Source organism: Stenella coeruleoalba (genome assembly GCF_951394435.1).
Source record: "Stenella coeruleoalba genome assembly, chromosome: 10".
Taxonomy (NCBI): domain Eukaryota; kingdom Metazoa; phylum Chordata; class Mammalia; order Artiodactyla; family Delphinidae; genus Stenella; species Stenella coeruleoalba.
Genome location: NC_137156.1, coordinates 37270074 through 37286154, shown reverse-complemented (window position 1 = coordinate 37286154; position 16081 = coordinate 37270074). Strand labels below are relative to the sequence as shown.

The window sequence follows — 16081 nt, the reverse complement described above, 5'->3', positions numbered from 1 at the left end:
AGCAGTAATGAAAACAGCCTATCATCCTCCCCTGGTCAGCTACCCTGGACCATTACATGCTGGTTCCATACTGAACAAATCTATATTCCCCTGTCATAAGCCAAATTTAAATTTGAGATGCAGTTATTACTTGTACTGTAATATCAACAGGAACAATCTCAGAAGATTTAGGTGACCATAAATGTCAGCCTGCAACCAACAGTTGTGACCAGAAAAGGTCAGCTTATTTTGTGTCATCCCCTCATTTTCTGCTGTCCCCTCACTCCCATCCATTTTATGGCTCAGTCTCAAACTGGTTATAACCTTTTATTGAACCTCTCTGGGTTATCAGCAATGCAGGATATAATTTTACAACACATGTGAGAATCTTTTTGGCTTAAGATTCTGAATTTTTCACCTTTGCTTAGAATGATAACTTCTGTGAGAAAGGAACTAGTACATGGTAAAGTTAAGTCCCCTGTGAATGAAACGCACATACTAAAACAAACTGGGGCTTCCCTGGTGGCGCAGTGGTTAAGAATCCGCCTGCCAATGCAGGGGACACGGGTTCAAGCCCTGGTCCGGGAAGATCCCACATGCCGCAGAGCAACGAAGCCTGTGCGCCACAACTACTGAGCCTGTGCTCTAGAGCCCGCGAGCCACAACTACGGAAGCCCGCGTGCCTAGAGCCCACGCTCCACAACAAGACAAGCCACCACAATGAGAAGCCGGCGCACCACAACAAAGAGTAGCCACAACTAGAGAAAGCCCGTGCGCGGCAACGAAGACCCAATGCAGCCAAAAATAAATAAATAAAATAAATTAATTAATTAAAAATAAAAAAATAAAACCAAGTGGCCTATAAATATTTAACATCCTGGAAATGATGATAAGTACTTACAGTTTCAAATGTACTAACCTTTTCTTTATTATTTTTATACTAATTGCATTATTAACTAAATGAGTTAATATATGTAAACCTTTTAGAACAGTGCCTACTACTATTATTAATCAGAGACTCTTGTAAATAATACGTGAAATTTGCTCCACTTTGCCAACTAAACATCATATTATATCCAACGATACATATCAGGAAACATATTCTTAATTAAAAAGAATGAGATAACCTGGAGATAACCTCCAATACCCACGCACATGGGAAATGCTGACTCTCACTTCATAAAGCTTCCCTCACACTTGGCTCAAATGGCCTGAAAGGCCAGGGTGGCGGTCAGTGGTGCTAACAAGAGAAATGAACTAACCAGCAAGATCTGCAGGGTCTCATCACCCTTACTGTTAAGCCCTTCATGCCCAGACTCAAAGAGGCATGAGTAGGGCCTAGGAGACTGTACACCAGAGAGAGACTGGGTGTACAGGTTTAGGTTAATGACGAGCAGCAATGAGGGAGACTGTTCAGTTCTTGGTCATCCTACTGCTCTGGTACTTCTGCCATGGCTGAACTCAGTGGGTGAAAACATCAGAGTGGCTAGAAAGGAAGGCAGAATCTTGAAAGCACTGTGAAACTGGTGGGTTCCTAGGCTGGAGCCCATCAAGTTTTTTTCACATATTTCTTTTGTTTTGATAATGATATTTATTCACACCAAAAGACAATTTTTTTTCTTTGTCCACAGTATAAAGTATATTTTAAAAGTTATCATAATATCCAAAAGTAAGGAATCAAGTAAATAAACCATGGTAACTCATATAGTGGAATACCAAACAACTATTAAAAGTAACATTTTACATGGATAAATGACAAGGCCCTACTATATAACACAGGGAACTATATTCAATATCATGTAATAAACCATAATGGAAAATATGAAAAAGAATATATATGTAAAACATATTTGTATATATATATGTACAGAACTTAAACATATTATAAGTAAACTATATTTCAAAAAAATTTTTTTAAAGTAACATTTCACAGGAATATTTTTAAAAGAGTAGAATATTCACAGTGTATTAATTGAAAAGTGAAGTTAGTTTTTGTACATCTAACCTTTATTTTGTAAAACTATGTGTGGTTTTACAGGTTTCTGGTGTGTGTGTGTGTGTGTGTGTGTGTGTGTGTGTGTGTGTGTGTATGTGTGAGACTATGCATAACAAAAAAATACTGGTTAGGGACTTCCCTGGTGGTGCAGAGGGTAATAATACACCTGCCAATGCACAGGGCAGGGGTTCGAGTCCTGGTCTGGGAAGATCCCACATGCCGTGGAGCAACCAAGCCCGTGAGCCACAACTACTGAGCCTGCACTCTAGAGCCCACGAGCCACAACTACTGAGCCCACGTGCCACAACTACTGAAGCCCGCGCAGCTAGAGACCATGCTCCACAACAAGAGAAGCCACCACAATGAGAAGCCCACGCACCGCAACAAAGAGTAGCCCCCGCAAGCCACAATTAGAGAAAGCCCGCACTCAGCAACGAAGACCCAACACAGCCAAAAATAAAATCAATTAATTTTAAAAAAGTACTGGTTAGACAAATATAAAAATTAATAATAGGCAGTGAGATTACTAGCAATATTTATTTTCTTCTTTGTGCTTTTCTACATTTTCTGTTTTCCACAATAAACACATATTCATTACTTTTATAAGCAGAAAAAAGCAAAAAATGTTATTTTTTAAAGAAACGCACCCTTTAATTCTTCCCCCAAAACTAAACTTCAAGAGAAATAGCAAAGTGATGACAAAGATATAAACCAGCAAATCTCTTAAGCCAAAGCAGATGACCACAAAGTTAGGCCATCTCAATCAGACATGTCAGTTTCTCTCCAAGTCATGCTAATGACTCACCGGCTATCTCGGTCCCACAGGAGTATCCGTATATGATTGATAATGGACGGCTGACCTAGCTTAATCTCGATGCCAGAACGGCAGTCATCATCAATTGGGTGCCTAGAAAATCCATGATCCAAATCATAATTTTGAGTGTCACCATCTAATAAGGCAGACTTCAGCTCCCCTTTTACCACCTGGGCTCCATATTTCATAGTTGCAATGTTTTCTTCTGGTACTACAGTTAAAAATAGAAGAAGTAAGGTTAATGGTTACTTATGAAATTTTCCGTATTTTGGGAAAAAAGATAAAATTCTAGCATTTTAGTTGATGCTAGTATATGCATTTAATTTAACGAGAGAGACGAGATATGGAGTGTCTGTGAGGATTAAGATACCACCACAGTTGAAATTTAATGACATCATCACAGCCACAAAGTACCTGGGACTAAGACTACTAAGAAAAAGTTGTAAATACTAGAAAAAAACATGTTCTAGGACAAACAAACCAGCTCTACTGAGTTAATTCTATTAGTAGCTTTAATTTAATATCTACTGGACAAAACTAGCATGTAAAATGACCTGTACCTGCCATCTGGACTGAGCACGAAGTATAAAAGCAAAGCAAACAGGTCATACATCTTATAAAACAGAAAGAGAAAGACCCCAATACAGCGGAGCTGTTAGTCATACAAGGATGTGCTGAAACAATTAGTTAAAAACCAAGAATATGTTTAAAAGAAGATATATTTTTACTTCACTTGAATATTTTTAAAAATAAAAATTCAAAAAAAAAATCAGTCTGTCATCAAAAGTAATACTATGGGGCTTCCCTGGTGGCGCAGTGGTTGAGAGTCCGCCTGCCGATGCAGGGGACACGGGTTCGTGCCCCGGTCCGGGAGGATCCCACATGCCGCGGAGCGGCTAGGCTCGTGAGCCATGGCTGCTGAGCCTGCGCGTCCGGAGCCTGTGCTCTGCAATGGGAGAGGCCACAACAGTGAGAGGCCCGCGTACCGCAAAAAAAAAAAAAAAAAAAATTAATACTATGATTATAATTAACCCCCCTCCCCTCTCCAACACTAGATGTACTAAGAGTCAATTGTTCCTGGGACTCTGAAGTCCTCTGCAAATTTTGCTTCACAGATCTAGAACCTGTCTTCCAGGTACTAACATTCTAAAACTGACACTCTCCATGGAGAGACAACAGGCAGCATAAAGTAGATGTTAAGAGCCTGAGATTCAAAGTCAGAGTTTAAATAATGGTGCCACCTTTAACCAGATGGTATCAATTTGGGGAAGTCACTTTCTCTGAACGTCTATTTCTCAATAGGGCAACATCTCCCAGGTGTTTTTGTTTAAGGATTAAATGAGATGATCTTTGCAAAGCACAGAGTAAGCTCTAAAAAAAAGATTGCCAGTATTATTACAAAATATGTATAAAAGCACACATAAAACTAAGCAAGTTTACAGACTGTAAATAAATGCTGAATTCTCACAGAATATGTACATCTTGGCTGTGTGATTTGAATAGGGGAAAGTATGAGCTATAATTAGGCTCTTAGGGAAAAGGAGTAAGTAATTCATCATCATAGATTTCTTGGCAAATATGGGTTTAGAAACTTTTTTTCAAATGAAGACAGGGAAAGATGATTTAAAAATGAAGCTGAAAAGTGGGGGTTGGGGTAAGTTTAATTAACCTTCAAAAGACTATGGCAACTGAGATAACCAAACCAAATGAAAACAAAACCTAGTCATGATCAACTTCTTACCACCAGAGGCCTAAGTGCTCAGTTTATAACGTTCTACGTTCTATTAGCTCATGAAAATCACACATATTCTTCATATTTATTTTTCATTTATTTAACAAACTTTATTAATTCCTTTGACTTACTCCTCATAATAATCCTTTGAGTGTAGGACTACTATTATATCTATTTCACAGATGGGAAAGTGGGGGCAGAGAAAGGTTAAATGGACTTTGTTGCCCAAGGCCATACAGCCAGCAAGGAGCTGAGGTGCTATCAGAACACATGCAATCTGTTTCCAGGGGCCCTGCCCTGCTACTACCTTCATAAAGGGTTTCTGATGGGAAGACCATACTTTTTCCCTCTTACTAGTCCCTTCCCTCTAAGGTTACTTAGGACCCAAAGGAAAGAAACAGTCTATTATAGCTTTTTTTTTAGAAAGTTGGACTTAAAATGAGAAAACCTAAGTTTGAGACTCAGGCTCTACCACTTATTATCCCTGATGAGGCCTCTTGGTCTCTATGAATCTGTTTTCTCATCTAAAAATAATAATATTTTACCCAACCCACCCACGGGGCTACTGTAAAAATTACACTATAAATAATATATGCTAAAGTACCATGGGACTTCCCTGGTGGTGCAGTATTTAAGACTCTGCGCTCCCAACGCAGGGGGCCCAGGTCTCTGAACCCTGGTCAGGTAACTAGATCCCACGTGCATGCCACAGCTAAGGGGCCCACCTACTGCAACTAGGGAGCTGGTGAGCCACAACTAATACCCAGCGCAACCAAATAAAAAAATAAAGTCTACAAAGTACTCTATAAGAATTAAATTAGTCAAAAAACATTTACTGAAGACCCATTCTGTACCAGGTACCCTGTGAGAGAGATAGGCTGTGCCCTCCTGGTGCCTCCAATCTAGAGATGAAGCACTTTATAAGCAAGCAAAGAAAAGCTTCAAATTTGTGATTTGTGAATCCTCAGCAGAGATGACTTGTGAACCCCCTAGTTTACAGATGAAGATACTAAAAGATACTAAAAACTACAACTGGGAAGACAGAATACTAATAGAGTCAAAGAGTTTTCAAAGTATTAACGGTTCACTGCTATTACTGTCTTTATGTGATAGATGAGACAAATTTTATTTACTTATTTATTATTTATTTGTTTGTTTGTTTATGGCTGCATTGGGTCTTCACTGCTGCGCACAGGCTTTCTCTAGATGTGGCGAGCAGGGGCTACTCTTTGCTGTGGTATGCAGGCTTCTCATTGTGGTGGCTTCTCTTGTTGCGGAGCATGGGCTCTAGGCGCATGGGTTTCAGTAGTTGTGGCACGTGGGCTCAGTAGTTGTGGCAGAGAGGCTGGGCCCGTAAGCCATGGCCACTGAGCCTGCGCGTCCGGAGCCTATGCTCCGCAACGGGAGAGGCCACAGCAGTGAGAGGCCCGCGTACCACCAAAAAAAAAAAAAAAAAAAGATTTAGTATTTATGCCCCTAGATACTAATTCCCTAGTCCCAAGATAGAACCTCTCAATGTTTCATGAAAAGTCCCCAAAGACTCAGAACCTATACCCAGGGAAGAACAAAGAAACAGATAAATCTCATCAATAATTTCAAAATAAGCAGAACTATCCTTCCAGACCATCAGCTAAGGAACAGTTCTGAAATTTTAGACCCCTTTTTCCCTAACTGTGAAGAAATCTGATTTTTTAAAAATGGCATGAATGTCTGAATAAATATTTTTTAGGGTCTGAGAGGAAAGTGATATGCTTCCTTAGTTATTTCTATTATTAGTTTTACTATTCATATAATTAAAAAGGTAGAAAAACAGTCTGCTACTTAATCATTTCTCGAGTTTATAAGTTACATAAAAGATTCTCAAGCATTTGTATAATCTCCTCCTTGAGCTTCCACTAAATTATTCCAAAATGAAGAATTTAACATTTATGAGCAGCATATCATTCCAGAACTGAGGGGTCCTCAACTGGTTAATTACTCCCTTTCACGGTAATTTCATGGGTCTATAGTAACCCAGGTCTGACACCTATACTGACCAGCTGATCAATTCCAAGCTACCAGTAACTACATGAAATGTCCAAAGCTTCTCCTCAGTTCTGCTGCAATGTCCCAAACTTATCCTTATAACTAAACCAGTTCTGAGGCCCTATCAACACCTCGAATCAAAACTAGGGCAAGAAGGGGAAAAAAGGAGCTTATATAAGAAAGGATCCAACAATTAAGATTTACAAAGGCTAAAACTATATTACTCATCTTGTTACTTCTCCCCTCTCTACCCTCCTACCTTTACCGAAGGCTGACCCTCAACCAGCATCACCCTCTAGCATCTCTAATCTCTTCTCCAACCTCTCCTGACCCATTCCCTCTAGCTACCATACTATTTCTCTACTACCTTTATTCCAATTCACACATCAGATAGTCAACACATTGTATTTACTATAATTTTCAAACCCATGGCCTAATTCCCTGTTTAGTGAAGCTTCTGTCCAGACTACTAACCAACTCACCACAATTTATATCCAAAATTTTTCTCTCCATTCTCATTCTTCTTGCCCTCCCAGCATCACCAGATACCACTGACCACCCACTCCATAGCAATGCTCTCTCCTCTGTTGGCTTCCGTAACCCTATCCCAATTTTCTTCCTACCTCTAATTCTTCCTTCTCTACCTTCAGCCCCTGGTCATAAGTCTCCTCCAAGTCTCAGACTTTAATTTTCACTTCTTTCTCTATACTCTAGCCCAGGTTTCAGTTCTTTTACCACCAGCTTTGACTGCTTCCTGAACACCAGTAATATGCTTCCACTGCTTTCAGACAATTCTCATTGTATTCATTCATCAAGTATCATCTACAGACTACCCAGTGTGTTGAATGTTGAGGATACAAAGATCAGTGTGCCTTCAAGGATCTAAAACAAGTAAATAAAAAGGTTTAAAAAATGTGATCAATGTGATACCTCCTACACAGACATACAGAGATGAGGAAGAACACAAAATAATAATATAACAATGGTTTCCTACAGTATTGAGCTTACACACATTATTTGCACACATTACTTCGAGTAATTCTCATAACAATATGCAAAGGTATAAAACTAAAGGTAAAATTCCTTATGTGATTTAACACCAGGTCATGCAACTAGTAAGTGACTAATTCAGGACTTGAAGTCAAATTTGTCTCGCTCCAAAACCTATGCTTTTTCTTCTATGCCCAATGAAAAGAAATCTAAATCTGATGGGTCAGGAGAGAAGTCCAGGCTAACGACACCTATTTAAGGTCAATCAGTATTTCAAAAGAGTGTCTGAAGTCATGGACAAGGAAAAGATCACTCAGGGAAATGACTAACATGAGACAGAACTTAGAATTTAGATACCCCAGAAACTCTCAAACTCAGTAAGTCTAAAACAAGTTCAGACATTCGTTCAAGATGGCAGAGTAAAAGGACGTGTCTCACTCCCTCTTGCGAGAGCACCGAAATCACAACTAACTGCTGAATAATCATCGACAGGAAGACACTGGAGCTCACCAAAAAAGATACCCCACATCCAAAGACAAAGGAGAAGCCACAATGAGACGGTAGGAGGGGCGCAATCACAATAAAATCAAATCCCATAACTGCTGGGTGGGTGTCTCACAAACTGGAGAACACTTACACCACAGAAGTCCACCCACTGCAGTGAAGGTTCTGAGCCCCACGGCAGGCGTCCCAACCTGTGGGTCTGGCAACAGAGGGAGGAATTCCTAGAGAATCAGACTTTGAAGGCTAGCGGGATTTGAGTGCAGGACTTCGACAAGACTGGGGGAAACAGAGACTCCACTCTTGGAGGGCACACACCAAGTAGTGTGTGCATCGGGACCAAGGGAAAGGAGCAGTGACCCCATAGGAGACTGAACCAGACCTACCTGCTAGGGTTGGAGGGTCTCCTGCAGAGGCAGAGGGTGGCTGTGGCTCACCGTGGGGACAAGGACACTGGCAGAAGAAGTTGTGGGAAGCACTCCTTGGCATGAGCTCTCCGAGAGTCTGCCATTAGCCCCACCAAAGAGCCTGGGTAGGCTCTAGTATTGGGTTGCCTCAGGCCAAACAACCAACAGGGAGGGAACCCAGCCTCACCCATCAGCAGGCAAGCAGATTAAAGTTTACTGAGGTCTGACCACCAGAGTAATACCCAGCTCTACCCACCACCAGTCCCTCCCATCAGGAAACTTGCACAAGCCTCTTAGATAGCCTCATCCACCAGAGAGCAGACAGCAGAAACAAGAACAACTACAATCCTGCAGCCTGTGGAACAAAAACCACATTCACAGAATGGAAGACAAGATGAAAAGGCAGAGGGCTAAGTACCAGATGAAGAAACAAGATAAAACCCCAGAAAAACAACTAAATGAAGTGGAGATAAGCAACCTTCCAGAAAAAGAATTCAGAATAATGATAGTGAAGATGATCCAGGACCTTGGAAAAGAATGGAGGCAAAGATCGAGAAGTTGCAAGAAATCTTTAACAAAGACCTAGAAGAATTAGGGGAGGAGCTTCAAGATGGTGGAAGAGTAAGACGCGGAGATCACCTTCCTCTCCACAAATACATAAGAAATACATCTACATGTGGAACAGCTCCTATAGAACACCTACTGAATGCTGGCAGAAGACCTCAGACCTCCCAAAAGTCAAGAAACTCCCCCACGTACCTGGGTAGGGCAAAAGAAAAAAGAAAAAAACAGAGACAAAAGAATAGGGATGGGACCTGCACCAGTGGGAGGGAGCTGTGAAGGAGCAAAGGTTTCCACACACTAGGAAGCCCCTTCGTGGCCGGAGACTGTGGGTGGCGGAAGGGGAGAGCTTCGGAGCCACGGAGGAGAGCACAGCAACAGGGGTGCGGAGGGCAAAGCGGACAGATTCCCGCACAGAGGATCGGTGCCGACACGCATTCACCAGCCCGAGAGGCCTGTCTGCTCACCTGCCGGGGCGGGCGGGGGCTGGAAGCTGAGGCTCAGGCTTCGGTCAGATACCAGGGAGAGGACTGGGGCTGGCTGCGTGAACACAGCCTGAAGGGACTAGTGCACCACAGCTAGCCGGGAGGGAGTCCAGGAAAAAGTCTGGAGCTGCCAAAGAGGCAAGAGACTTTTTCTTTCCTCTTTGTTTCCTGGTGCACGAGAAAGGATTAAGAGCGCCGCTTAAAGGAGCTCCAGAGAAGAGCACGAGCCGTGGCTATCAGCGCGGACCCCAGAGACGGGCATGGGACGCTAAGGCTGCTGCTGCCACCACCAAGAAGCCTGTGTGCACGCACAGGTCACTCTCCACACCTCCCCTGTGCAGCCCGCCACTGCCAGGGTCCCGTGATCCAAGGACAACTTCCCCGGGAGAACACACGGTGCGCCTCAGGCTGTTGCAACGTCACACTGGCCTCTGCCGCCGCAGGCTCTCCCGCATCTGTATCCCCCACTCCCCGCAGCCTGAGTGAGCCAGAGTGCCCGAATCAGCTGCTCCCTTAACCCCGTCCTGTCTGAGTGAAGAACAGACGCCCTCAGGAGACCTACACACAGAGGTGGGTCCAAATCCAAAGCTGAACCTCGGGAGCTGTGCGAACAAAGAAGAGAAAGGGAAATTTCTCCCAGCAGCCTCAGAAGCACCGGATTAAATCTCCACAGTCAACTTGATGAACCCTGCATCTGTGCAATACCTGAATAAACAACGAATCATCCCAAATTGAGGAGGTGGACTTTGGGAGCAAAGATATATATATATTTTCCCTTTTTCTCTTTTTGTGAGTGTGTATATGTATGCTTCTGTGTGTGATTTTGTCTGTATACGCTTTGGTTTTACCATTTGTCCTAGGGTTCTGTACGTCCGGTTTTTCTTAGTTTTTTTTTTTTTACTTTTTAAAATTTTTTCCTTAATAAATAGTTTTTATTTTAATAACTTTATTTTATTTTATTTTACCTTCCTTCTTTTTTTCTATTATTTCTCCCTTTTCTTCTGAGCCATGTGGATGAAAGGTTCTTGGTGCTCCAGCCAGGCGTGAGGGCTGTGCCTCTGAGGTGGGAGAGCCAATTTCAGGACACTGGTCCACAAGAGACCTCCCAGCTCCATGTAAAATTAAACAGCGAAAATCTCCCAGAGATCTCTATCTCAACGCCAAGACCCACCTTCACTCAACTACCATCAAGCTACAGTGCTGTACACCCTATGCCAGACAACTAGCAAAACAGGAACACAACCTATTCCATTAGCAGAGTGGCTACTTAAAATCATAATAAGGCCACAGACACCCCAAAAAACACCACCAGACGTGGACCTGCCCACCAGAAAGACAAGATCCAGCCTCATCCACCAGAACACAGGCACAAGTCCCCTCCACCAGGAAGCCTACACAACCCACTGAACCAACCTAAGCCAGTGGGGACAGACACCAAAAACAACAAGAACTATGAACCTGCAGCCTGAGAAAAGAAGACCCCAAACACAGTAAGTTAAGCAAAATGAGAAGACAGAAACACACACAGCAGATGAAGGAGCAAGGTAAAAACCCACCAGACCAAACAAATGAAGAGGAAATAGGCAGTCTACCTGAAAAAGAATTCAGAATAGTGATAGTAAAGATGATACAAAATCTTGGAAATAGAATAGAGGAAATACAAGGAACGTTTAACAAGGACCTAGAAGAACTAAAGAGCAAAGAAACAATGATGAACAACACAATAAATGAAATTAAAAATTCTCTAGAAGGAATCAATAGCAGGATAACTGAGGCAGAAGAACGGATAAGGGACCTGGAAGAAAAAATAGTGGAAATAACTACTGCAGAGCAGAATAAAGAAAACAGAATGAAAAGAACTGAGGACAGTCTCAGAGACTTCTGGGACAACATTAAACGCACCAACATGCGAATTGTACGGGTCTCAGGAGAAGAAGAGAAAAAGAAAGGGACTGAGAAAATATTTGAAGAGATTATAGTTGAAAACTTCCCTAATATGGGAAAGGAAATAATTAATCAAGTCCAGGAAGCACAGAGAGTGCCATACAGGATAAATCCAAGGAGAAACACGCCAAGACACATAATAAGCAAACTATCAAAAATTAAATACAAAGAAACAATATTAAAAGCAGCAATGGAAAAACAACAAATAACACACAAGGGAACCCCCATAAGGTTAACAGCTGATCTTTCAGCAGAAACTCTGCAAGCCAGAAGGAGTGGCAGGACATAATTTAAAGTGATGACAGAGAAAAACCTACAACCAAGATTACTCTACCCAGCAGAGATGTCATTCAGATTTGATGGAGAAATTAAAACCCTTACAGACAAGCAAAAGCTGAAAGAATTCACCACCACCAAACCAGCTTTACAACAAATGCTAAAGGAACTTCTCTAGGCAGGAAACACAAGAGAAGGAAAAGACCTACAATAACAACCCAAAACAATTAAGAAAATGGGAATAGGAACATACATATCGATAATTACCTTAAATGTAAATGGATTAAAAGCTCTAATCAAAAGACACAGACTGGCTGAATGGATACAAAAACAAGACCCATATATATGCTGTCTACAAGAGACCCACTTCAGACCTAGGGACACACACTGACTGAAAGTGAGGAGATGGAAAAAGATATTCCATGCAAATGGAAATCAAAAGAAAGATGGAGTAGCAATTCTCATAACAGACAAAATAGACTTTAAAGACTGTTACAAGAGACAAAGAAGGACACTACATAATGATCAAGGGATCAATCCAAGAAGAAGATATAACAAATGTAAATATTTATGCACCCAACATAGGAGCACCTCAATACATATGGCAAATACTAACAGCCATAAAAGGGGAAATCGACAGTAACACAATCATAGTAGGGGACTTTAACACCCCACTTTCACCAATGGACAGATCATCCAAAATGAAAATAAACAAGGAAACACAAGCTTTAAATCATACATTAAACAAGATGGACTTGATATTTATAGGACATTCCATACAAAAACAACAGAATACAAATTCTTCTCAAGTGCTCATGGAACATTCTCCAGGATAGATCATATCTTGGGTCACAAATCAAGCCCTGGTAAATTTAAGAAAATTGAAATCATATCAAGTATCTTTTCCGACCACAATGCTATGAGACTAGATATCAATTACAGGAAAAAATCTGTAAAAAATACAAGCACATGGAGGCTGAACAATACACTACTTAATAACCAAGAGATCACTGAAGAAATTAAAGAGGAAATCAAAAAATACCTAGAAACAAATGACAATGAAAACACGATGACCAAAGCCTATGGGATGCAGCAAAAGCAGTTCTAAGAGGGAAGTTTATAATAAGCAATACAATCTTACCTTAAGAAACAAGAAATATCTAAAATAAACAACCTAACCTTACACCTAAAGCAATTAGAGAAAAAAGAACAAAAACAACCCCCAAGTTAGCAGAAGGAAAGAAATCATAAAGATCAGAGCAGAAATAAATGAAACAGAAACAAAGAAAACAAGAGCGAAGATCAATAAAACTAAAAGCTGGGTCTTTGAGAAGATAAACAAAATTGAAAAACCATTAGCCAGACTCATCAAGAAAAACAGGGAGACGACTCAAATCAATAGAATTAGAAATGAAAAAGGAGAAGTAACAACTGACACTGCAGAAATACAAAGGATCATGAGAGATTACTACAAGCAACTCTATGCCAATAAAATGGACAACCTGGAAGAAATGGACAAATTCTTAGAAAGGTATAACCTTCCAAGACTGAACCAGGAAGAAATAGAATATATGAACAGACCAATCACAAGCACTGAAATTGAAACTGTGATTTAAAATCTTCCAACAAACGAAAGTCCAGGACTAGATGGCTTCACAGGTGAATTATATCAAACATTTAGAGAAGAGCTAACACCTATCCTTCTCAAACTCTTCCAAAAATTGCAGAGGAAGGAAAACTCCCAAACTCATTCTACAAGGCCACCATCACCCTGATACCAAAACCAGACAAAGATACTACAAAAAAAGAAAATCACAGACCATTATTACTGGTGAATATAGATGCAAAAATCCTCAACAAAATATCAGCAAACAGAATCCAACAACACATTAAAAGGATCATACACCATGACAATATGGGATTTATCCCAGGGATGCAAGGATTCTTCAATATACACAAATCCATCAATGTGATACACCATATTAACAAACTGAAGGAGAAAAACCATAGGACAATAGATGAATACAAAGCTTTTGACAAAATTCAACACCCACTTATGATAAAAACTCTCCAGAAAGTGGGAATAGAGGGAAACCTACCTCAACATAATAAAGGCCATATACAACAAACCCACAGCAAACATCATTCTCAATGGTGAAAACCTGAAAGCAATTCCACTAAGATCAGGAACAAGACAAGGATGTCCACTCTCGCCACTATTATTCAACACAGTTTTGGAAGGCCTAGCCATGGCAATCAGAGAAGAAAAGGAAATAAAAGGAATACAAATTAGAAAAGAAGAAGTAAATCTGTCAGTGTTTGCAGCTGACATGATACTATACATAGAGAATCCTAAAGATGCCACCAGAAAACTACTAGAGCTAATCAATGAATTTGGTAAAGTTGCAGGATACAAAATTAATGCACCAGAAATCTCTTGCATTCCTATACATTAATGATGAAAAATCTGAATGAGAAATTAAGGAAACAGTCATATTTACCACTGCAACAAAAAGAATAAAATACCTAGGAATAAACCTACCTAAGGAGACAAAAGACCTGTATGCAGAAAGCTATAAGACACTGATGAAAGAAATTAAAGATGATACCAACAGATGGAGAGATATACCATGTTCTTGGATTGGAAGAATCAATATTGTGAAAATGACTCTACTACCCAAAGCAATCTACAGATTCAATGCAATCCCTATCAAATTACCAATGGCATTTTTTTCCAGAACTAGAACAAAAAATCTTAAAATTTGTATGGAGACACAAAAGACCCCGAATAGCCAAAGCAGTCTTGAGGGGAAAAAATGGAGCTGGAGGAATCAGACTTCCTCACTTCAGACTATACTACAAAGCTACAGTAATCAAGACAATATGGTACTGGCACAAAAACAGAAACATAGATCAATGGAACAAAGATAGAAAGCTCAAGAGATAAACCCACGCACCTATGGTCAACTAATCTATGACAAAGGAGGCAAGGATATACAATGGAGAAAGGACAATCTCTTCAAAAACTGGTGCTGGGAAAACTGGACAGCTACATGTAAAAGAATGAAATTAGAGTGCTCCCTAACACCATACACAAAAATAAACTCAAAATGGATTAGAGACCTAAATGTAAGACTGGACACTATAAAACTCTTAGAGGAAAACATAGAACACTCTGACATAAATCACAGCAAGATCTTTTTTGATCCACCTTCTAGAGTAACAGAAATAAAAAGAAAAACAAATGGGACCTAATGAAACTTGAAAGCTTTTGCAAAGCAAAGGAAACTACAAGATGAAAAGACAACCCTCAGAATGGGAGAAAATATTTGCAAACGAATCAATGGACAAAGGATTAATCTCAAAAATATATAAACAGCTCATGCAGCTCAATATTAAAAAAACAAACAACCCAATCCAAAAATGGGCAGAAGATGTAAATAGACATTTCTCCAAAGAAGACATACAGATGGCCAAGAAGCACATGAAAAGCTGCTCAACATCACTAATTATTATAGAAATGCAAATCAAAACTACAATGAGGTATCACCTCACACCAGTTAGAATGGGCATCATCAGAAAATCTACAAACAACAAATCCTGGAGAGGGTGTGGAGAAAAGGGAACCCTCTTGCACTGTTGGTGGGAATGTAAATTGATACAGCCACTGTGGAGAACAGTATGGAGGTTCCTTAAAAAAACTACAAATAGAACTACCATATGACCCAGCAATCCCACTACTGGGCATACACCCAGAGAAAACCATAATTCAAAAAGACACATCCACCCCAATGTTCACTGCAGCACTATTTACAATAGCCAGGTCATGGAAGCAACCTAAAAGACCATCGACAGACTAACAGATAAAGAAGATGTGGTAAATGTATACAATGGAGTATTACTCACCCATAAATCGGAACGAAATTGGGTCATTTGTAGAGACGTGTATGGATCTAGAGACTCTCATACAGAGTGAAGTAAGTCAGAAAGAGAAAAACAAAAATTGTATATTAACGCATGTATGTGGAACCTAGAAAACTGGTACAGATGAACCGGTTTGCAGGGTAGAAATAGAGACACAGATGTAGAGAACAAACGTATGGACACCAAGTGGGGAAAGTGGCAGGGTGTGTGTGTGTGTGTGATGAATTGGGAGATTAGGATTGACATATATACATTAATATGTATAAAATGGATAACTAATAAGAACCTGCTGTATAAAAAAATAAAAATTAAATTAAAAAATTAAATAAAAAGAATTGTATTATCTTCACTTAAAATAAATAAATAAATAGGAAAAAAAATAGGTTTTTATCTCAAAGGGTTATTGTGAGAATTAAATCATCATGTAGGACTGTTACTGATATATAT

At 40.2% G+C, this 16081-nt stretch overlaps 1 protein-coding gene across 6 annotated transcripts in view; it reads right to left on the bottom strand.

The window, feature by feature from the left end:
* BTBD9 (BTB domain containing 9) overlaps nt 1–16081 on the bottom strand; it is a 412514-nt gene that overhangs the window by 354603 nt on the left and 41830 nt on the right. For all 6 annotated transcript variants that reach the window (XM_079932926.1, XM_079932925.1, XM_079932927.1 and 3 more), the window contains one exon: nt 2781–3000. In XM_079932926.1, coding sequence (XP_079789052.1) covers nt 2781–3000 — 220 coding nt within the window. The remainder of the gene's footprint in view (nt 1–2780; nt 3001–16081) is intronic.